At 26.8% G+C, this 24,239-nt stretch overlaps 4 protein-coding genes across 18 annotated transcripts in view; all 4 read right to left on the reverse strand.

Annotated features, from left to right (window-relative positions):
* Nucleotides 1–272: 272 nt before the first annotated feature.
* LOC130671047 (putative uncharacterized protein DDB_G0287457) lies at nt 273–5,297 on the reverse strand. The gene is made up of 3 exons (XM_057474733.1): nt 5,187–5,297; nt 3,745–4,415; nt 273–333 (listed from the first exon to the last, which is right to left on the reverse strand). The coding sequence occupies exons 1-3, from the start codon at nt 5,295–5,297 to the stop codon at nt 273–275; spliced, it is 843 nt and encodes a 280-aa protein (XP_057330716.1).
* A 280-nt stretch (nt 5,298–5,577) lies between these two features.
* On the reverse strand, nt 5,578–6,444 carry LOC130671048 (GATA zinc finger domain-containing protein 8-like). The gene has a single exon (XM_057474734.1). The coding sequence runs from the start codon at nt 6,442–6,444 to the stop codon at nt 5,578–5,580; it is 867 nt and encodes a 288-aa protein (XP_057330717.1).
* Nucleotides 6,445–7,752: 1,308 nt separating this feature from the next.
* LOC130671396 (uncharacterized) lies at nt 7,753–10,615 on the reverse strand. Its single transcript, XM_057475269.1, has 2 exons — nt 10,337–10,615; nt 7,753–8,561 (listed from the first exon to the last, which is right to left on the reverse strand). The coding sequence occupies exons 1-2, from the start codon at nt 10,388–10,390 to the stop codon at nt 7,920–7,922; spliced, it is 696 nt and encodes a 231-aa protein (XP_057331252.1). The 5' UTR covers nt 10,391–10,615; the 3' UTR covers nt 7,753–7,919.
* Nucleotides 10,616–15,946: 5,331 nt separating this feature from the next.
* The window catches only part of LOC130672504 (regulating synaptic membrane exocytosis protein 2), an 85,470-nt gene continuing 77,177 nt past the window's right edge, over nt 15,947–24,239 (reverse strand). For 14 of the 15 annotated variants that reach the window (XM_057477135.1, XM_057477130.1, XM_057477136.1 and 11 more), the window contains 2 exons: nt 22,366–24,059; nt 15,947–20,193 (listed from right to left, as the gene is read on the reverse strand). In XM_057477135.1, coding sequence (XP_057333118.1) covers nt 23,853–24,059 — 207 coding nt within the window. In that variant the 3' untranslated portion in view covers nt 15,947–20,193; nt 22,366–23,852. The remainder of the gene's footprint in view (nt 20,194–22,365; nt 24,060–24,239) is intronic. The other variant, XM_057477129.1, reaches the window with a different exon arrangement.

Consider the following 24,239-nt stretch of genomic DNA (forward strand, 5'->3'; position numbering starts at 1 on the left):
TGCCTAATTTCTTTTATTTTTTTATAAAATCAATTTTTAAAATAAGTAAAAAAAATATAATTATTAAACTTTAAAAATTACTTATGTCTATAATAATTTTCAACTCAAAATAGATATATATCAAATGATAATAAATAAAAATGACTCACTTGATATGTCAAAGTGGCAACAATAATTAAGCAGAATATCGGAGTATTCATCTTTACTGGTTCAGCTCCTGTGATTACTTCCAAGTAACTAAATTTTTTAAATCACGAGATATTTATAGCTGCTTATTTCATATCTGGTTTTTTATTTCCACGTTCTTTATTTCTTATTGGTCGCCACCGCCAACTAGATCATCGTTTAAAAGTTTATTAAAAAGCTTTAAAAACAAAAATATATATATATATATATCGATGACACATTGTTATTAAAAAATGGACATCGATAAATCACTTATTAAGAGGAATGTAAGATAAGACATTATTTTTCAGTTTTGTAGTTTAATAACAAAATAATTATGAAATAACTACGCGGTAAGAATTTTTGTACACAGAAAAAAAAATTAACTTCATTCAAGTGAATTATTTTCTTCAAAATATCATCATCATCTAAATTTCTCAATTCAAAAAAAAATTAAATTTTGAATAAATAAATTATAACTCTTCAATGGAGTGTAAAAATTTTTCTTTTACAAATTTTATTCTTGAAAGAAGCGTTTATTGTGTTCAAACAAGATGCATATTTATTTCTCCCAAGAATTTTTTTCTCTCGGTTTGAGGCTGATAATATTGACTCAGGATGATATCGACTTAGTTTGAGTATAGCGCATTTTTTGAATCAGGATGTTATTTTACTCGATTGAGAAGTATACAAATATATTTTTTAAAATTATTAATCAGTTTATTACTACAATAATTACTTATACTCATTTTTAATTTGAAAGTTTAATGCATATTTTTATTTAAAAAAAAATTTATTTATGCTAAAAATTTAAATATTATTTTCGTTCAATGACCACATTTTCAATAATAGAAAATTTGAGGTTATCCAGTAAATAAGCATTGACAATTAAATACATCTTCTGTGAAAATCTTTAAAGTTTGAACACGCAGTAATTATTTACTACTTTAGGTATCATGATAACGAAATTTGTTCATATTTATATCCATTAAACAAAAATAATTATCAACGGCGAGATTTATGTTTTGATGTTCATACATAGTTGTGAACTTACAATTCAAAACTAACTACAACTAACTGAGAATTGAAAAAAACAAGCAAATACGATATACTCATCGAGGCGCCACCTGGCGTCAAAATTTTTACTTCACCCAAGTAAATTTGTTACTTGGTTTGAGAGTTAAATTTATTGTGTAAAAAAAATGTACTTTTGAACCAAGCATATACAAATCTTGATTTGAGAATCCTGAAACTCCTTGGGCCAAGGAATAAATTCTTGAAGCAAAAAAAATGGAATTTTTCAAACTAGTATTCTTGATTCAAGAATATTTCACTTGAATCAAGTCATTTTTTTTTCTGTGTATGAAAATTGCCATGTCTTTTATTATAAAAATTACTCTAAATCGAGCTATCGCGGGCCTTTAATTTTTTTATTTTGACTTACAAAATTTTACTCTTCAGTGAGTAAAAAATCAATCAGATGAATTTTTACTCACAATTACGAGTAAAAATTATCCCTTACGGCTGTGTAAATAAACACTCATCTCTAATTCAATGTTTACTCGTAGGTTATGATAAAAAGTTAACAATTCACTTTATAAAATTTCTATTGACTTAAAATAAAAATTACAATTAATAGGTTGAAATTTATATAAAAAGTCTAAAACCATCTAATCGCATCAGAATATGACTTAAAATAAATATTTTGAAAAAAAAAAAAAAAAAAGAAATTACTCGTATTGTGTTGAAAATGAAAAGGTACAAAATTTTTTTTTAAATTAAAAAAAAATATTAAGATATAGAGAAATACAAAGATCGTCGTTTTTTCTAAACATACGTTTGTGTGCGTAACATGTAAGTTGTCACGAGCAAAATAAAAGACATTAAATAGAAGCCGATATTAACCGACGATTAACGAAGACTATTGAATCATTACTCTGTAGTTTAAAGTAAAAGATACTTCAAAAAAATCGGTCTGTCAGTTGACCCTGCGGGCCAGCCCCAAAACTTCTCGCTGTTTTTGAGCTCAAGAACCTCGAAAACATTATTGTGAATACATTTTCGAGCTCTTCGAGTTTGTATATACTCAAATACGTTTGTATGCTGTTGTTTTCGAAAAAAAACGTTTTTTACCATTTTTTCTCCAACGATATCTCTCAAACGAATAAACCGATTGAGACGGTTGAGGTGGCAATCGACGCGTTTTGTCAAGTTCTAAAGCTGATCAAATTTTGGATCTGATTTATCGAGTAGTTTTTGAGATATTTCAGAAAAAATAAAATTTTTTTTTTTTTAATTCTTTCAACAACGGTTTCTCTTGAACGAATGAACTGATTTTGATGGTTGAGGTGGCATTCGACGCGGCTTATAAAGCTCTAGAGCCCAGTCCATTTCGGAATCAATCCATCGAGCACATTAAAAGTTATCCACAAAAAACATTTTTGAAAAAATTTTATTTTTGGAATATCTCTGAACGAGCCCTACCGATCAAGTTCAATTTTCTCACGGTTTCAAGATATTGACAATTCGCGTCAAATGACACCTTAAAGTTCAAAATCGGTTCATCCGTTCAAAAGATACAGGTATTTACATACATACGTACGTACGTACATACATACATACATACACTCGGACATCATCTTGAAATTAGTCAGAATAGCTTCCTAGGACCTCAAAACGTCGACATCTGATGAAAATTCGACTTTCGTAGATCGGACCGAAACCAATAACTTCCCGAATTTTTGAAAATTTACAATTTTCTCAGCGGGAAGTTAAAAAAGTTAGGCCGATTAATGGTGTCTCTCGAGAGTTATCGTGTTTACGAAGTTTCATACGTAACAATTGACAGCACTGGTTTCTTGAGTTAAAATAATTTATTTTGAACGATTAAAATGATGAATCGACTTAAAATTGGGTTTAAATTGTTCCTTAATAAATTCTCTATATGCTAGTATACAATTTTGCCTATCTAGGTGGAATAAAAATAGTGTAGAAAGATTTTTATGTGAGTAAAACAGTCGAATAAAAAAAACCGTCCATAAAGCACACCTGCGCTTCTGCGCTTGAGGCTTGCAATATAGTCTTGTGATATTAAAATTTCAATGAAAAATATTAAAAGTTGAAATGGGTATCTATATAACGTTGATTCAAATATCTTTACCATTTTTTTCAATTAGGGCTTTAATTTTTTATTTTAATTATTTAATAAAATTTTAACGCAGATATTCAGTTCAAGGTCATTGGATGTATTGAAAGAGAAAGGGCACCGTCTAATGATGCCTTTGTTAAAAAGATATTTCTAGGTTACCGACAAATAAGGCTATCGACATAAAATCGCATTTTCTATAAATTAATTGATGAAAAATTTATTATGTTTTAAATTAATTACAATTTTCAATCATGTCACAATCATAAATATGATAGCTTAAATACATGTACTAAGAGTGAATAAATGATTAGAGTAGAAAAAAATTATACTTATAGGTAATACTTAAATAGCAGACTATAGAGACAAAAAATGAGCGAGGAGTGAGCTCAAAATTCTTATTGCTATCACTGGCTATCATGAAATGTGAATACTGATTATCATAAAAATTATATTCGATCGACAAATCATCATCACTTTCAGCAGAGGTGTCACCAAAACTATTGATGGAGGTTTTTTCTTCATATCTTTCATCTCCGTGATGCCTAATTTTATTAACATCTAGTTGAGGTACATCTAACATAATCCCTGCTTCGGGATACCCATTATCATCATCGTCATCAATCTCATGGTCTTTATCACGAATATTGTTGGTTGAGATACAAGAAGTGTTAATAAAGATATGATTGTTGTCATGATCCGTATTCGCAAGTGTGTCATTCAAAATATCTATATGATTTTCATAATCGACCTGATCAAATTTGTCATAAGTATTATTATTGTTATTGTTATTATTATACATAGTTTTTGAAGTATTATTGTCTAAATCATCATACTGATAATCATAAGTGTCATTATCATCATGGGGATGTAAATTATTTATACCAATTATTGACGATGATAATTCACTGTTGCTCGTTTTATTCAACGGATTTATTTTATTTGATAGATTTACTTCTTTATTATTTGATGTCAAATCCGTATTATGTGTTTTTATTATATTTATAGGTTCAGAAATTTTTTCTAATTTTGATGTAATAAACCGTTGACTCGGATAATTAGTATGGTTTACATTTTTTGAGATGAAAAATGACGGTTTTGGCTCCTATCAATTAAAATTTAATAAGTGAATTCAATGAAATCCAATGAATGTTAATTATGATAATATTTCTTATTACTTTAATTTAAACTTACTTGGATAGTCCGATCGACAGAGAGGATCAGATAAATATACAAGACAATCATTCTATTTTTTCCATTAAAAACTGTACAGTTACACATTTGCCTTCGATATACATTCTATTTTATTATTTTATGGGTAACGATAAAATCAATTATTTAAGTATAAGTTCTTAATCTTTAGATAATAGTTATCAAAAACATAATAGTTTGTTTTAATTAACGATAAAAATATTTGGAAACCTTCGGGTATAAGTTTAAAATACATTATTAATATATAAATATATATATATATATATATATATATATATATATATATATATATATATATATCCTTCAAGTCATTACTGAGTTTATCGACGATAAAAAAGTTACATACATTCAATTAAGCATTCATAAAATCAATTATAATTGATAAGTGATAATATGATCGGTTGTTAATTATAATAACTATTAATTACTTATTCGTGACGTATACACGGAAAAATTATTCTCGCTCAAAATGCTGTGGTCATAGTAAAGCCAGACCATGTTGGCCATCTGACGAAAATTGTAATAAATACATGCGAAAATAACTATGACCGTAGTAAATTTTATAATAGTTACATGGCGAATAATAAAGGCAAATGTGTAAAAAGACTCTACAGGAATGTACACTTCAACCAAAATAATAATACATAATAACCATTTATAATACGAGAAGGTTTTTGCGCGGTAACATGACCATCTCCATAGCAACCGTTGCCATATTAACAGTCCCCATAACAACCATTGCCATGACTACAGTATCCATAGCAATCGTTGCCATGACGGCTATAAGTGGTGACATAACATAACAATTTAATAATAAAGTAGCTAACAGGAATTTTGAGAAATCAGAGTCAAGAAAATTAAACAATCATTAATATGCGAGATTTCGTCTCTTAATTTATTGATAATTTTCCAAGCAAGTAGAAAGTACAAACGAAAATCAACAAATCTTTATTACAAAACAACAAACATTTTCAGTCAAACTAACCTTAATTAGTTCAATTGTACATCAGCATTTTATAATATTACATGTAAGTTGATAACGTTTTTATAACGGCTTAGAAATGAGACTTCCTTCTGTTGTCAAGCGATTCAAGGAACGCCCGCCTCATAGCTTTTTCGTACTCTTTTTGAAGAAAAGACTTGGGACGATTTTGGTTATTAGGGATACTAGGAGCTTGAGTACTGACGTTGCTTACATTATTACCAGTATTGATAGTACTTGTAGTAGTATTGAGAGAACTATAATTACCAGTAGTACTTATCCTGGAAAAAGGTCTCAAATGTAGTCTACGATTTTTACCATCAGTGTTATCGTTTTTATTTTTATTATTAGGGTCCATTGTTCTCGAAAGGAGATCAAATTTATTATTTTTTCCAGCGTTATGAGTACGGTTTAAATTAATGAAATTGTTTTTTGGCTTAACATTCCTAGTAAAAGAAGTAATTCTCTTCAATTCTTGGGTAATCAAACTATCAGGTGTCGTGTTATTATTAACTGTTCCATCATCGTTAGATGAAGTATTTTTTTTTAGAAGTAGGCGTCTCCTATTCGTAGATGTACCGTTGGTATTTTTCGAAAATTTACGGCGAAAATTAGTAAGATTTTTCGTAAATAATTCAGATGGATTACTATTCTCAATCTTTTTTGGATTAATCAATCGTCGGGTTCTATTATTACTTTTTGAAACCAAATGAGTTGTTGTTACTAAATCATTTGCAAAGGAAATAGTCTCGTGAATACTTTGATTAATGATGAGAGTGTCCATAATAGAGTTTTTATCATCATATACAACAGGATGGGATGTAGTTTTATTATTTTTATTATCCCTGAGTTGATCAGTGTTTACTTCAGAATTGGAAACTGAATCAACACTTGATGATGTTGTAGCCCATGCCGTAAAATCCTGTAATTTATTATTCATTTAAATAAAATATATTTTAATTTTTGTAAAAGACTTTAATGCCTAATTAATATTTAATGCTCGATTAATTTTTTATACTTTGTTCACTAAAATTATTGCATAAGAAATATTCGGTCTGAGTGTAACTTTACTGTGCGCCCTAAAAAATTCAAATATATTTTTTTAACCCTCTTAAATGTGAAAAATAATTTTTTTTTGTTTTAAATAAAAATTTTCATAAAAACGGTTGTAAGTCAGTAACTTTTCGTAATTTATCTGTAAGATTTTTCAAAACAACAAACAAACAAAATGCAAAAAATGAAAAATCGATTATCAAAAATTTAATTATGATTATACTTTAAAAAAAAAAATTATTATTCGCAAGTTCAAATTATCTCCGTATCTGAATATTAATAATTTCTGAAAATTTTAAGAAATTATGAAAGTATATTTTCCGACAGATTTAAAAATTCGAATAATAATTTGTTCATTTATTTATTTTATAGTATAAAAATTATATATTAAAAATTACATACTTGAAAGTTCAGGGTGCAAACAATAACGAGACAAAATGTGACAATATTCATTGTAACACAACCGTTTGAAACTCGAACCACTCGAAAATAGTAAAATTTCTATTGTCGTTAAAAAAAGTTACAGCCAGAATATATACCTCATTGATAAGTAACTTATTTTTAAAACTACTTAAAAATAATCATAATTATTAACATTTATTTTTTTGATAAGAAATAATCTTGAAGTACTAGTTAGAAACTCATTAAATTGAAAAAAATAAAGTACTTAAGAGAGAACAGTATGACGCACATTAAGATTTAATTGTTGTTCTTTATTTGCCATTAGTAGCGTCTTTGATTTTTATTTATAGAAATGATTCAAGGCAAAATGGCTATCTGTGAAAAACGAAAAATTTTGTTTTCTCCAGCTGTTGGTTGATTCTTTTTTTATATCCACAAAATAAACATATCACTTTTTGTTTTTATTTGATAATTATATATAAAATGAATTATTAATTAACGAACAGAACTATAGATAATAATTTCTGTTATTATTTCAAATTGATAAAAAATAAGTACACTGAGTAAACTCATGTATACATATACACTCAACTGCACATTAATTAGTTGAAACTATAGACATGACATCATCATTTATGAATGTTTGTTTTTTTCAAAAACATCGACAGCACACTATTTTTTTCATTAAAAATATTTGTAATAAACTGATTTATAAATGAGTTGTTTTTGGAAAAAATATATAGAAAATTTTTGAATTAAATTTTAACATGAAATTTTCGGAATTCACTTTTATTGATCATTACATTAATCATTAGCACACATGTTATTAAAAATTTCTTATAAAATACATCATCGTAAAATATAGCAATTAATATATTATATAAAATTAAACAAAATTATATGAACTGTGAATAAGATTTTAAAAAAAAGTATTAGTAATAAAATACTAACAAAGTAAATTTAAGATCCGTCAACACTAGGTAAATTTAAACTATCATCATCATCGTCGAACAAACGTATTTTTGTTCCATCATGATCTGTCAAAATTGATTTATCATCATAACTTGAAGAATTTACTTCATTCGTATCAAGTTTGGTCTCAACAACTGCTTTGACTTTTTTCTCAGCTTCACTAATTTTGACATTCAGTTCCCTTATTCTGCCGTCCAATCTTTTGGAAATTAGAGATGTGTTATCGTTATAATTTTCGACGGCTTGATTGGTAGCCAGCATCAAACTTGCAACAAATGAATTTAATTTCTTTTCAATTTCTCCATCCAATACTCTCAGTGTTGCATTGCCTTTTTCTTCATAATTTTTAGCCATGTACTTGCTGAGGTTCTCTACCCACTCCAATGCGTTATTTTGAAACTTTTCAACCATAGAAGTCAAACGTTGTTCGACTACTTGATATAATTTTTCTCTTACAGTTTGAACCTCATTTTCGATATTTTCCAAAATTTTTTTTGGATCTGGTCCCGGCTCACTCGAAATTTGGTCAGGACTATAATTTGGCACTGGTTTTAATCCATGTACAGTTAGGTATCTTTTGAATTGAGGTGTATCAATTAAATTTGATTTTAGAATATTATTGTCTGATAACTAACAAAATAAAAATAAATCATTAGTTAATAATGAAAAATAATTATAATAGAATATTTAATGAAACCGATTATTATAATTCATAAAAAATATGTTTATGTACATAGCAACTCTGATCTTTGAGTTGACCATTTTTGGAACTTTGAAAACATTCAGGAGTGCAAAGAATTTGGAACTGAGTACTTTTTAGGAATGTTTTTCTGAATTATTTATAGGGTAAAAGATCTACACGGAAAGAAAATTATGGGAAGTTTTCCTATGCATTATGGGAATGGTTCCCATAATGGTATGGGAATAGTACCTATACTACTATAGGAATGGTTCCCATATATTATGGGAACCATCCCCATAATAGTATGAGAATAGTTCCTATACCATTATGGGAATGGTTCCTATATTGGTATAGGAACTATTCCTATAATATTATGGGAACTATTCCCATAATGTTATGGGAACCATCCCTATAATATCATAAAATTTTTTTTTGCACAATAGTGTAGAAATTTCCCAAAATTTGAATTTTCTTGAATGTTTTGTGCTGACAAAAAATTCTTGTTAAAAATTTTAATGTTTTTTTGCCAAATACGATTTTTTTTTTCAATGTTTGAATTTTTGTTTTTATGTTTAATAATGTTTCTGTGTATTGTAGAAGTCATTACCACACTTCTTTAAATTAATTTTTTCATGATAATATGGGAACCATTCCCATAATATTATGGGAATGGTTCCTATAATAGTATGGGAACTATTCCCATAATATTATGGGAATGATTCCCATAATGGTATAGGAACCATTCCAATTGCATTATGGGAATCATTCCCATAATATTATAGAAAGTATTCCTATAAATTATAGGAACCATTCCTATAGTGTTATGGGTATCATTCCCATAATTATAGGAACTATTCCTATAATTATGGGAAACATTCCTATAATTATAGGAACCGCTCCCATAATTTATGGTCGTAATTCCTATGATGGTATAGGAAAAAATTTCACAGAATTATGGGAACCGCTGCCATAATTTTCTTTCCGTGTAGTATCCGATCAGGGAACTAGTACTTGATCACTTCATATATTTGTATATCTATAATTATTAAAATTTAGTAAATATAGGTATAGAAATACATGAGTGATCGGGTACTAGTTTCTTGATTGGGTACTGGGTCTTTTACCTCAACTGTTTTGAAATACTTCAGAACGAGTTTTGTTCATACGAGTATACATGTATATAAACACACGGAAAGAAATTTTCTTTAAAAATTACCGTTAAATTCACTGTAATCGTGGGACGAATGGCACGACCTAATCATTTGTCGGTAAGTGATATAATTTTTAACTTTTTTTCAACAAATTTTACCGTAGTCTACTGTAAATTTTATTCGGTTTTCGGTAAATTTTATGAAGTCTAATCTCAAAATAAATAAATTTTTCCGTATTTTATAATTTGAAAATGGTAATAAATAAAAGCGCCGCATTATGTCCCACGATTACAGTGAATTTAACGGTAATTTTTAACAAAAATTTCTTTCCGTGCAGTATTTAGATCAAATCAAATTAAATAAATAAAAATTTCGAATAATTAAAAAAATTTGCCCACCCCTACTATACTTAAGAACTCAAAAATAATATTTCATACAATTTTAATTCTTTAATTAAAATTTTTTTATTATTAATTACTATAATTACATCGCGCTTAAGAATGAACTACTCATAATTTTTTTATGGCCAATAAATTCATAGTAAAATAATAAAAAAAATTTTAATTTCTTACCTGACAAGATCCACTGACAATAAACGTAAAACAAATTAACGCAACGACAATCATTTTAAAAAAATATTTTTCAATAGGTTCAGTAGATTAATAATTATCTTTTAACCCGAAAAATTGAATCAACTCGCTTTTATATACAACAGTTGTACGTCGTAGATGTAAAAAAAAATACTTGGTATGGCTAACACTTGTGTAACCTTTATTTAAATATTTTTCTCGTATTTCTATTTATGCTAATGCGTATAACATTTATTATCAATTAAATATTCATAAAAGATATAATTTCATCGATGGCTGCTGTTATCAAAATCTTTCAGCCATTAATTTTATTATAGTTATAATATTTGTCTTGTCATCTTTGCAACCTTCGATTTTTATCGATCTACATCTAATGAGTTTTTATATATCTTATCTTTATTATATTATGATCATTATTACATTTGAACTAATTAATGTATGCGTATTTTTTTTTTGATAAGCGTAATATACACGATGTTTTTTTTTAATTATAAATGAATATTTTAACATTTTTAAATAGACCGGTAATTTTTAATCTTTTGAATTTTGTAATAAGCAGGACTTGTAAGGAATAGATCAATTATCTTAGAATGACAAGACACTTAAACTAGAGATAGCAACATCGCAATATACAGTAATAAAAGAAAAGAAAAAATTAGTATATTACGCACCGAGGGAGGAAAGTAGGACATTCCAACCCATGTGTGTAATTGTCTACAAAAGCCGACGGCGAGGGTGGGAAACACGCGAATTGGGACACCTTACATTACCCCGGGGTGTGTATACTATTTCTCACCAGACCTGCACCGGAAGTTTCAATTTCTGCCCTGTTTAGAAGGTAGAAAGTCGTTCTTTTCTTTCATTAACTTACACTTATATTGAAGACATTCCCCTTCTATGACTATAAAAACAATTATGCACACATAATGTTTATTAAGATTCAATGCCAATATATGACTAGTCGCGTTTCTATTCAATAAAAAAAGGGCATTTGTTTTCTAGATATTCAAATATGTGAATTAAGTTTCCCTTTCGTTACAATATCATTTTTTTGAACACCGAAATCTGAAGTCTGTGGTGTGCTATATACTCTTGTATATGTCGTAACTCGTTTATGTGTAAAATCGGATTATCGTAAACGTATATGTAAATATTAAAAATTATCGGTACGATGTTCAAATAGTTACGTATGCTCAATAATAAACTGTCAAAATTTAATTAATTACATATCGACAGTTAATTGAAAGTCGAAAAATAAATGTGATAAAATTTATAATGAAGCTTTCTTTTACATCAATACACCTTTAAATCGAAATCGTTAATTATCACAGTGACAAGCCACGAATTGATTTACGACCGAAAAATTAACCCCTTCCAGCATATCTACGCGAAACTGCTACCCACGCCCTCTACTCACAGAGAGAAGCTCTATGGCAAGCACCCCGAGGCAGCAGAGTTCAAATAAAGCGTCAACCAGCCCTCATCTGAGTATCTGGAGCAACGAATACTCGATTCCACGAAATACTGTTCCTAGTTTTTTTGCATCCAATATGACCATCATGAAAGTTGCGCAGCAAATAATAATTTGCGCGAAACCTCATCTAAATTTGCGACCTTTTACATGCATTAATAATTGCAATGTGAGAAATGAGGCTGATAATAATCGCGTTACAATCACGGACTAAACTAATTGTCAAAAAGAAATAAATGCAGAAAATAGCGACTTATAAGCAGTTGTTCGCCTTTCCAACTATGAACGCTCGGTGTTACCGTGCGCTACCTAGCGGCAGGCTCGGAACTAACCAACCCCTTTTTGTCGCGTTCACTGTATCACTTGTCTATCAATCGGATTTTATGTACTCGTCACATATAATCTTGTTAAAAGAAAAAAAAAAAGTAAAAGGAATAGTATGAATAAAATAGATAAAATCAAATAAATAATTTGAATCACTTTATTGTCACACGCCATTTTCTGGCATTGGGGGTGTCCTTTATCTGGTGTATTTTATAGTTGGATACAGTCACTAACGCATTATTATAATAATAATAATTATTATTATTTTACAATGAGTCATCATAAATCTATGTATACATACACATTATATATATCAATATATTTTAATATTATTATATTTATATATAAATCAACACATATATTCAACAACAATAAATTTATGATTCTCAGTTGGTCGGATCACTCATACAATCTCATATGTACAGTCTCGACAAACGTCTTGTTCCCTGTATTTTTAAAATTTTAATAACGACCACTTAATTTACAATTTTTTTAACCATTTATTATAAATTATAAATTATTAATCAATTTTATAAATAAATAAATTTATTGTTAACTCAACATAAATCATAAAAGACAACTTATTATGTATCATTATGATTATTATTATTATTATTAATTTTTTTTTAATACATAGTTTTACGATGACTCGTCGTTAATACAATTTTCTAATCGTACAGCTTAGATTTGTTCATTTTTTGTGATTTATCATTTAGTATCAATCGGAAAAATTATTATTAATGTTATTATTATTATTATTAACACAACATGTTCACGTTCACGCATTATTTCTCAATGAGATACAATAATAATTATTAACACACTCATATTTTATTATTTTTTATCATAATCATGTATCTATATCACCATTGACAAATTAGAAATGTACGAAGCTTTTTTATTTATTATTTATTATTATTATTATTATTTTTTCGATTATCACTTGTCTAAACTCGAGTAACTTTTGCATTTAATTATACTGTTATTTATTTTTTATCACTAATAGAATCACTTTTTATCATATTATAATTTCTGCAATCGACTCATGTTGAATTTATTTTTGAATTATTAGTAATTTATTATATTTTTACAATTCGAAGACGAGTGAATATTTTATGATTTATCGCTGAAATCGAGGGCGACATTTAAATTAAAGATACAATCAAGTATCGTTTGCTAATAATTTTTTTTTAACTCGACTCTAGAAGATAATCGATTATTTGATAGATAATTAATTGTTGGCATCAATTGTATTGTTTGTTTTTTATTTTTTATACCATTTTTAGTTGTTGTTGTCTATTGATATTTTACAGATCTAAATATTCTAGTTGACAAAATTATTTTATAATTAATATGATAGCTTTTATGTTTCGAGTGAAATTCAAAAAAAAAATTTTGGGCATGTATGTTTTGAATATGATGAAAAAATATAAGAAGTATCTTGTAGTACATTACAGCAGTAAGAGATTATATGAATTTTTGGAATCGAAAATATTTATATTTTTCGTGTCGTAAGAATTATAAGACAGCAAAAAATAAAAATAAGCATAAATTGATGATGAAGGAAAATAACAGAGTTGGCTTTTTGGAAAATTTACGATTTAAATCATATTTAAACGGTATATGATTCATATAAAGCTTTATCTGACTCATATAGGATCATATATAGTTTCAATATAAAATTATATCAACTTAAAAATTTTATAGAAATCGAATAATTTTTTTTTTGCAGCAGATTTATAATATTACTTGCATTTAAACAGTATCTGAATCATGTAAAGCCGTATCTGACTCATATAGGATCATATATAGTTTCAATATAAAATTATATCAACTTAAAAATTTTATAGAAATCAAATAATTTTTTTTTTGCAGCAGATTTATAATATTACTCGCAGTTAAACAGTATCTGATTCATATAAAGCCGTATCTGACTCATGGAGAAATATCTATTTTTTAAATAAAAAATTATATCAATTTAGGAATTCTATGTCAATAGGACAATTTCAATTCTTGGCCAGTCAAAGATGTAAATCACGTTTAAACAGTACCTGACTCATATAAAGCTATATCTGACATATATAGGATCATATATAGTTTGAATTTAGAATTATATCGATTCTATCAATCCTACATAAGCCAGACAGTTTATATTCTTGACCAACTCATGATATTAATCATACTTGAACCATATCTGACTCAAATAAAGCCATATCTAATACATATATGATCATATATAGTTTGAATTTAGAATCATATCCATTTATCAATCCTACATAAACCAGACAGTTTATATTCTTGAACAACTCATGATATTGATCATACTTGAACCATATATGACTCATATAAAGCCACATCTGACACATATATGATCATATATAGTTTGAATTCAAAATTATATCGATTCTATCAATCCTACATAAACCAGACAGTTTGTATGTTTGGTCAACTCTTGATATTAATCATACTTGAACCGTATCTGACTCATATAAAGCCATATCTGATACATATATGATCATATATAGTTTGAATTTAGAATTATATCCATTTATCAATCCTACATATACAAGACAGTTGATATTCTTGACCAAGTGATGATATCAATCATACTTAAACCGTATCAGATTCATATACATCCATATCTGACTCTCATAGTCACATAAAGTTTAAATATGAAACTTTATCAACTTACGGATCCTATATAAATCAGATATTTTTTATTTTATACAAATTATACTTAAACCATTTAAAGCCATATCTGACACATACGATCATATAAAGTTCGAATATGAAGTGCCATCATTTAAAAAAATTTTTTTTAGATCAGATACGGTTCAAATGAATTATGAACAACTACTCGAAACCATATATGCACCAAATATCAACTTTACTCAATTTTTTTACCAAAAAATTCATACTTTCAAATCATGGGGTTATTTTTCGATCGGTTTGACGCAGTAAAAAATATTTCTGATCATATGTATGCATAATTTTTATTTTTAATACTCTCTTATAATGAATATTGACATCGTAAAAATAATAATAATAATTACGGATAACAAAATTCATATAATCTACTGTAATGCATTTGATATTTTTCCTCTCAAATAATTGCAGAATTTTTATCATTTATGTACGGTAATCGACAACTCATATTCAAGCAGTCCAAATTTATTAATATGTATATGATTATTATTATTATGTTTTTTTTTTTTAATTATATAAGTACAAAGTCAAATATTAATTTCACTTGATTAATTAATTAAATTAATAATTGTTATCATTTTTTTTTTTATTAATATTTATTATTTTCAATTCATTGTTTCTTAGTAAAGATTTAATGTATCCATGATTCACCAGCGTTAATTGAATTGAGCATGCATATATTTACAAACCGTCAAGGCAAGGGTAAAAATATTTAATATTTTTTTACTCTCATTTTATTTGAATTATTAAATAAATAATAAACATTTTTTTTTTAATTAAATTTTAACTTTTATCGATTTTTTAAAATCTATTAATTAATTATTATTATAAAAGTGGGCAGTCTTTAAATTTTTAAGTGACTTTTATTTCAATTTACTTTTTAAAGCCAATAGTTAACAAAAAAAATTATAAATTTTCATTTTTTTACTAAAATAAAATATGACAAATGGAATTTTTGATACATACACTAATTTTTTTTTTTTTTTTTTTTTATATATTTATACTTTTTTTATTTGCCGGTGATTATAGCCACGGATACAAATACATTTCTTCGTAGAAAAGTCTAAAAAAATTTTATTTTTAATTTTATATTTTTCAATCACTTCTTATTTAATTTATCGCATCTACTGAGTGTTGCAATTTTTATTTATATTTATATATCAAAGATCTACTTTTCAATAGGATATGCAATATTTTATGTTTTTCAAGCATTGTAGCCAATTCACGTTTTTATACTTTTACATATTCAATTATTGTTTAAACAATTAATTTTTTTATATTTTTCTAACGACGTCAATTAATTAAAAAAAAATCAGATTTTTTTGTAGCGTACTAAATTTATAAAAAAAAGAAATTTAATCACTTTACGAAACATAAAAAATGAAAATAATATTTAAATATATGACTTTTATGTTTTCATAAAAGTTTTTGAAATTTCATTCAACGAAATTTAAATAGAGAACCAAACTTTGTGAAAAAACATCAAAATAATTAAGGAAGCTGATTATAGAAGTCTAATAAAACGTAAATTCATGTGGGACAAGTGTGCGCAGTGAATAAAAGTACGCAAACCCATGCATTTCAGTCCAAAATTAATGGGTTTGCGCACACTTACCCACAGCGTACACTTGCTACACACGACTATATGATTTGGAGGTTAGGGTAATGTATACCCACGTGGTGTTTTTGGATGGATTTCCATATGGTTTCTTATAAGAATCCCGCATAGATCGCGATATAGATTTTCACATGGGTTCCTATGGAAATCCACACCATGTCAAAGTCCATATGAGAATTTTTGTATGAATTAGGAGTTAAGAAAATTAACAGAAAGCGACACGTTATTGATACAAATACCATAAAAAGCATCGTTCCTTTATGGGAATCCAGATACCTGCACGAAAATAAATAAATAGGGGCTGCAACAGGATTTTTCTTGTGAAATCACTAGGATAAGGAACAAGTTTAATGTTCCAATTTTTTTTTCAGTATAATAAAAATTCAAAATTAAAAAAAAGATTCAAATTTTGAAAAAAAAATTAACTTCGAAAAAAAATTTTAATTTAAAAATTGAAATTTTCGTTTAAAATTTGAATCATTTTTTCAATTTTGAATTTTTATTATACTGAAAAAAAAAAATTGGTACATTAAATTTGTTCCTTATCCTATTGATTCCACAGGAAAAGTCCTGTTGCTGCCACGAGATTGCGTCCTGTTGCAGCACCTATTTTTTTTTCCGTGTGTAAGTTTCCTATGTGGATTTTTCATACGAGAATCCGGTTACCCATAGTTTCCTGTGTGAATTTTCCATATGTAATTTCAGGCACCCATGATTTTCGACATGGATTCTAACATAAATCCATAGATTTTTTTGATAGGAAATTCAATCTGAGTTTTTAATCAGAGCTATCTAAAGTATGACCTAATAATAATTTAACGTATAGCCAATTAAATATTTGGTAAAGTGATTAAATATTTTTTTATCAGAGTAATTATATAAAAAATTTGAAAAAAAAAAGTAAAATAATTTTGGTGAATAATGAAAAACGTGAAAATTGGCAGATTAATTAACCATTTAATTATTATATTAATTAATAGTCTCATGTATTTATGATCAATTTCATGATAATATTACATTATATATTTTTTACTTTATTATTTTATACGTTCATTATTTTCATATTTATAACCCCCTTGTGACTATATTTATACTCCCACGCGTTCCTTTTGCAAAAAAATTTTTTTAATTAGAAAGTCAGCTTAATTATAGATTGTTATTTATTTTACGTAATAATTAAAATTATTAATTATAATTTTTCTACGTATCTTATTATGTCTTTTCACAATACTTACAAATTGTTCCTTTAATTTTTTTATTATTTATATTATTTCAATTTTTTTTATTTTTTTTTTTTTTTTTACGATTCTACATTCAGTATTTGTTTAACGAGTAAAAAATCCTCCGTGTTTATGGTTTTATTCATTTTTTTATAATTATTTTCAAGCACATTTAGATATGATAGCATACTTTTTTTAATCGGGCACATTAATAATCGATAATTTTTTTATTAAAATTTGAATTTATAAAATAATTTTTTTTTTTTTTTAAATCAGAAAATTTGATAAAATAAAAAAAAGTGAAGATGATGTAAAAGGATATCCCTTTATCTAAAGATCAAAAAATCATTTCTTCCCGGTATTATTTTGTAATCTTGTAATAACAAGTACGTGAACAGAGTCATAAAAAATTTGACGTTATAAAGGTTTAAAGTTAAGTACGCGTCATTTAATACGTGATCTGACTTAAATTTAAAGAAAAATTTTATCGAAACCGTGTTTTCGTAATCGATCATCAGGATATGATGACAAGATGATCCTGAAGTTAACAGAGAATTAAAAATAAAAAAAAAAAAATACACATGTAGAAAATTAAAAAAACTATTGGATTTAAATTACTTTACTAAAAAAAAAAATTATTTCCAAAAAAACTTTTATTCAGAATTTTCTTAAAGCGAAATCCTTTCAATAAATATAAGAAATCAAATTGATTATAAATTTTTATAATACAACTACAGTAATAATTAATATTTAGCGTTTTTTCAAAACATTAATTTAAAAATTCAATTATTTATTGTCATAATTTTTTTATATCAGAAATTATTAAAATTTTGATTCAATTTTGGTTACTCAAATTTTTTATGCAACTCCAATTAAAAAGAAAAAAGATAATACATATTTATCTAAATAAATATCTTCAAAGTATTTTTTGATAATTTGAAAATTGAAATAAAAAAATTATTTTGAAATTCAAATTTTTTTCTTCATTTTAATAATTTATTTCTTGCAATATATTTTTTTCCAACATAGTTATCATTATCATCATTGTTATTATTATATTTATTATTAATATTAAATTGATGCCACTCGTACAATCTGTTATCCACGCAAATCTATTTAGTTGGTTCAATTATTTACAATAGATACACAAATTAACGATGACGAATTTGTTATGCAATAAAAAAAAAAACATTTTTAAATACAGTCGACTACTCGTCATAAGCCTTTTCCCCTCAAACGGAAGTTACTGAGTTCAAACAGCTTCCCCACTTATCCACTCTAAAGAGTTTCGTACTAGAGAACCCGTTATAAGCCTCCGTTAAAATTGTCCGAATTATAAACTAACAATAGGAAAAAATATCCAAAATAATGATGAAAATTTACTATCTATGTTTCGCGGATAATAATTTAATCATTATTAAGTAAAATATAATTTATTATTCATAATTGTAATCATTAATTACATCCAAAGCTTCTGTTACAATTGAAAAGTTTTATTGAGCATTAAGTTGATCAATAAAATTATTATTTTAATTATTACTGTAATCAATACCGTTATCATTATAATTTTTTGCATTTAAATTATTATTAGTGTAAAAAGATAAGTATTTATTTTAGCGCCATAAGCACCAGGAAAATCGGGATAGTCGCGTATGTAACAAAATGTAAATATGACGTTTAAAATGATATAAAATAAAACAGGCTTATAACGGGTAGTCGAGATCAAAACTACAATCACGGTAGTGGGAAGACTCAAATTACAAGAAAAATTTTCCCTACGTCCCCTAGACCAGGCTTATGACAGGTAGTCGACTATAAATCGATATCGTTAATTAAAATAAAAAATCACAAATTCATTGTCAATAAAAAAAATTTTTCGACTCCCCTTTAAAATATAAAAATCATTCATTCATAAAAATGATTATTATTTAAGCTAAGTAATGATTTTATAGAATTTAAATTTTTTACTGGACATATTTAATTATTATATACAATTACATTAACTAAAAATCTTACATATATATTAAATATATGTAGTCTGGATTTTATTTCCTTTCATAATTCGTAAATGGATTTATTTTCGTTATAATTATAATAATATTAATTATTATTATTATTTCTAATAATATATCAAGTAATAATACACTTTTATAATTAATAAAAGTCTCATTGCGTAAAAGTTTATTATTACCTCAGCAATTAAAAAATAAACCTAATTAATTCTTAATGATTATATTTTAATTTAATAATTATTTAAATTTTTGTCACTTATTTTGTGATAACATATTTTACTTGGATTAAATGCATTTAAATTACTGCACTAATCACTTTTACATTTTATTTTATTTAATAAATCACTCACTTTTATTTTTATTTATTTTTAAGTTTATCAGTTCTAATTTATTTATGTATTCTTTTATTTAACAGGCGTTAATTTTTATAAGTACACCTTGTTTGCATTTATATCGATGTGATGTACACTCGAGTTCCATTGATTTCACTGTAATTAAACATATATTTATTGTTAATATATTTATTTATTCGTCATTATTATAAGATCTAGTTATGAAAATTTAGTTAATTGAAAAAGAGGTGAAAAGTAAATATTTATATTAATGAAATACAAGAAAATTAATGGGGATTTTTGAGGACTCCGAATACGGTTTCAACTTACCTCGTTTTTATTTTAATTTTTTTTTTTTATTGTAATTTAAAATTTTGAATGTCAAAAACTACGAGGAATAAAAATGCATACGAATTATCAAAAATTTGTGCAACGATCTATCGAAAAATATGATAAATTAAGGGAGTAATTACGTAATTTTTTATTTTAAAATTACAAGGCACAAAAATAATTATGGGAATTTTGGTAATTGAGTGGCTTTATTTATTTTTATAACCATGCAATTTTTATTTACTAGGACAGAGTGAGTTTGAACTTTAAAAATAAACCGTCATACATTAAAAGTATATTTAAATGGTATATTATGTGGCAAGAGTAAAAACAAGACGATTTCAGACTAGGGAGAAATTGACTGCCCGAATCGAAGGCGAGGGCTGACTCCGAAAATTTGAAATCGTTTTTTATCCCGTGCCGCAGGCTATGTTTTTTATATTACCAGCATTGATACTGAGAGTTTTGGTCAGATGTTTGGAAGCAGTCGAAGTAGGCTAATTTTTGACCAACATTGCCGCAAAAAAATTTTCCGGATTTTAAATACAGAATTTTAAGTGATTTTTCGATTCCGTAACACAAAATCCAACGACAAAATTACCACGTGACGAAATATTCATGACATATTATCCGAGTGACAGAATATCCGAATAACTAAAAATTTAATGTATATATTTATTCATAATAAAATGTAAATTAAATAAATTTAAAAGGTCTAGACAATATTCTTTTTTAATTTCAACACCAGAGTGCAGACTCATCGCAGCGCGCCATATTAAAAAAACTTGTGTTTATAATTTGACGCTTACAAAAATGTACACGTACAGAAATGAGTGTGAAAAATAGCGCCCTTTTTTATTGCGCTCATTTTTCACAATTTTTGTGTTCTTTTGTTGTTTTTTTTTTGGTTGTTTGGTCGCAGTTATTTTGTCTCACAGTTATCTTGACTCTCGGTTATTTTTTTTTGATTATTTTGTCACCGATATTTAGTCGTGACACCGATTTTTCACCATGGTATGCATACCCGCACCGAAAGTTTACATTCCTGCCCTGTTTAAAGGAAAGAAAATTTTTCTTTCCTTTCATGAAAAAAATGGATCAAAATTAGCACATGCGCCATTTTTCTCACAAACAGAGACAAAAATTTAAACTTTCAGGTACAAATCTGGTGAAAAATCGTATTCACATTTTGTAGGCAATTATACACACGGGTTGTAATGTCCTACTTCCCTCCCTAGGTGTGTAATATACTACAGCGGGTAGAAACTAATGAATTTCTTCTCTAGAGAATAAACTGATCAGTTTATGCCCATTAATTGCATTGGTCTGAAATTGGCTTATATCGACTGTCAAAACTTGCAGTTTCAATGCTGGTACTATGAAAATACAGAAAAAATAAAAATTCAAGTATCGATAATTCAATATTTTAATGAAATTCTAATCTAACTGAAAATAAATACTAATTACTAATTCAACATCTGTTACAATGCGCATAACAATGGTGTCAACCAACTGTTCCAATAATAAATATATTTTTATAAATTCTTACACGTGTAATCGCCATAATATTTATACTGTCTACCGTCTATTTCTCAACACATCTCACGTTCTTAATTAAAACCAACTGAATATTCTAAAAAAAAAAATAGCTCACTCCGTCCCAAAATCATTAATTAGTTCAAAAAATTTTTTTTCAAATCTACTGTAATAAAAAAAATAAAACTAATTAAGTAAATAAATATAATTGATTTTTTTTTACACATTTTTCAGGTGGTTAAGCGTTTAAAATTAAACACAAATTATTAAATGCGTAGGAAATAATTTTACACTAGTCCATTAATTTATAATAGACAATTTACAATAATTTTTATTGCTGTCTTAAATTATTCAGCATAAATTGAATCTTTAAATTATTAATTATAAATTAATATAAACCGCTAGTGTAAAATTAAAAATTTAATACACACTACGAACGATGCCAACGATCTCAGTGCGTACCTAAAGCTAGATCTGGCGTTCATCCTGATACATGGCCGCTACGTCTACGTTATTTATTTAAAAACTTGATGTCTAGTCTATATTAGTTTCGACATGATATGTGATGTGCTTTAGTGTTGAATCTGTTTATTTATTTATTGATTTATTTATTATTACTATTTATATTAATAAAATAATGAAACTGTTATTTTTTAAACGATTACCTAAATCCTTAGATACCATCAATTAACATTCAATTCAACATTTCATTATAAAATAATTTCATTTAACCGTATTCAGAGCCGCCAGTTTACGTTTTAATATTTATTATTTTTATTTTCATAAACTTTTTTTTATTTCTTTTAATTATTAAAAATTAACTTTTAATAGCCCGTGTAAAAAAAATTCGTTCCAAAAATATTTAAAAAAAGTTCGACGTACGGAACTTCTAAACTTGGGACAGATTAGAATTTCGAGTGGAACTTTCTTTGAACTTTTTTGGTTTTGATAGTTAACGTATTTTTACTACATTTTGTCCTCCCTGCGAAAAAAATTCGTATTAGAAACCAATAACCCTATGAAAATCAAAAAACTTATCTATCCTAAATAATTTGGTGTTATATCACCGGTTATAGTCGTCATGGCAATGGTTGCTATGGAGATGGTTGGACATGACAACGGTTGCTATGGAGACTACTGTCATGAGAACAGTTGCTATGGATATGGTGGGTCATGGCATCGGTTGCTATGGGTACCATTGACATGGCAACGGTTGCTATGGAGACTTTTGTCATGGCAACGGTTAGTATAGGGAATGTTGTTATGGCAACGGTTGTTATGGGGATTATTATCATGGCAATGGTTGCTATGGAGACTGTTGTGATGACAACAGTAGCTATGGATATGATTGGTCATGGGATCGGTTAATATGGGTACCGTTGTCCATGATTAATATTTTTGATAGCGACTTTTTCATAAGCAGAGCGTGGAAGGTAGTTATCAAAACGTTATAAGAAGTAATAAAAAGTTCCGAATTAGAGGTTTTTGAACTTTTTCGAAATGAGGGTAAAAACTAGCAAAAATACGTTTTCAGAAATATGTTTTAAAAACGATTTGTTTTACTCAAGATAAAAGTTTTATTCGAAGTTCTAGTCTGTCTCTAGTTTAGAAGTTCCACATGTCGAAATTTTTTTGAATCTTTTCGCAACGGATTTTTTTTTACACAGGAGTAACATTCAACAATTATTTAAGCAGCCTAAGGCAAGTATATATATGTGTATACATATATATATTTTTTGTAATTATCTGTAAACTTTAACTTAACATTTGTAAAAAGCTTTTACTAATATATTTATATTTGAGTCACTATAATTATTATTTTCGTTTGTTAAAAAAGTTAACTATTTAATGATAGTGTTTAGCTTTAGTTTTAATTTGTTTTTTATATAGAATGTGAATGTGAGTGTGTGTGTGTGTGATGTAGATAGATATAGATGAAAGTATGGTAATTATAGTTTAAGTGACTCCAAAGAGGTGGCTGAAGATCGACGGGACAAAACTACTGATGGAGGGCCACTGACCAGGGACGTGGTGCCGAAGAGTTTGTACCATCCGAATACCATTTCGTTGAGATTTAAATCGTCCAGCATTATTTGTGCGACACCCATGAATACTTTTCTACCTTCTAATCGTCCATAATCACCCCACACTGTCACCTATAATTTATAATCATAAAGCAGGATAAAAATATATATATACGTCCTCAGTAAAAAACTTATCCACTATATCGTATTTTTTTTATATTTACATATTCAGTAATTGTAGTGAAAATTTCATGTTAAAATTAATAAAAATCGTATTTTAAGATAAAAATTTTAACACGTAGTTTTTTTTCA

The sequence above is a fragment of the Microplitis mediator genome, chromosome 7, assembly GCF_029852145.1.
Source record: "Microplitis mediator isolate UGA2020A chromosome 7, iyMicMedi2.1, whole genome shotgun sequence".
Taxonomy (NCBI): domain Eukaryota; kingdom Metazoa; phylum Arthropoda; class Insecta; order Hymenoptera; family Braconidae; genus Microplitis; species Microplitis mediator.

Excerpts from the sequence above, each read along its gene's own strand:
- LOC130671048 (XM_057474734.1), bottom strand. The coding sequence starts at position 6,444 with ATGAATAATAAATTACAGGATTTTACGGCATGGGCTACAACATCATCA.
- LOC130671047 (XM_057474733.1), bottom strand. The coding sequence starts at position 5,297 with ATGGCAACGATTGCTATGGATACTGTAGTCATGGCAATGGTTGTTATG. Across the intron at positions 4,416-5,186 it reads TACCGCGCAAAAACCTTCTC|GAGCCAAAACCGTCATTTTT; the intron begins GTATTATAAATG and ends TTTAATTGATAG. Across the intron at positions 334-3,744 it reads TATAATTTTTATGATAATCA|TTGGCGGTGGCGACCAATAA; the intron begins GTATTCACATTT and ends ACGATGATCTAG.
- LOC130671396 (XM_057475269.1), bottom strand. The coding sequence starts at position 10,390 with ATGATTGTCGTTGCGTTAATTTGTTTTACGTTTATTGTCAGTGGATCT. Across the intron at positions 8,562-10,336 it reads TTGTCAGTGGATCTTGTCAG|TTATCAGACAATAATATTCT; the intron begins GTAAGAAATTAA and ends TTATTTTGTTAG.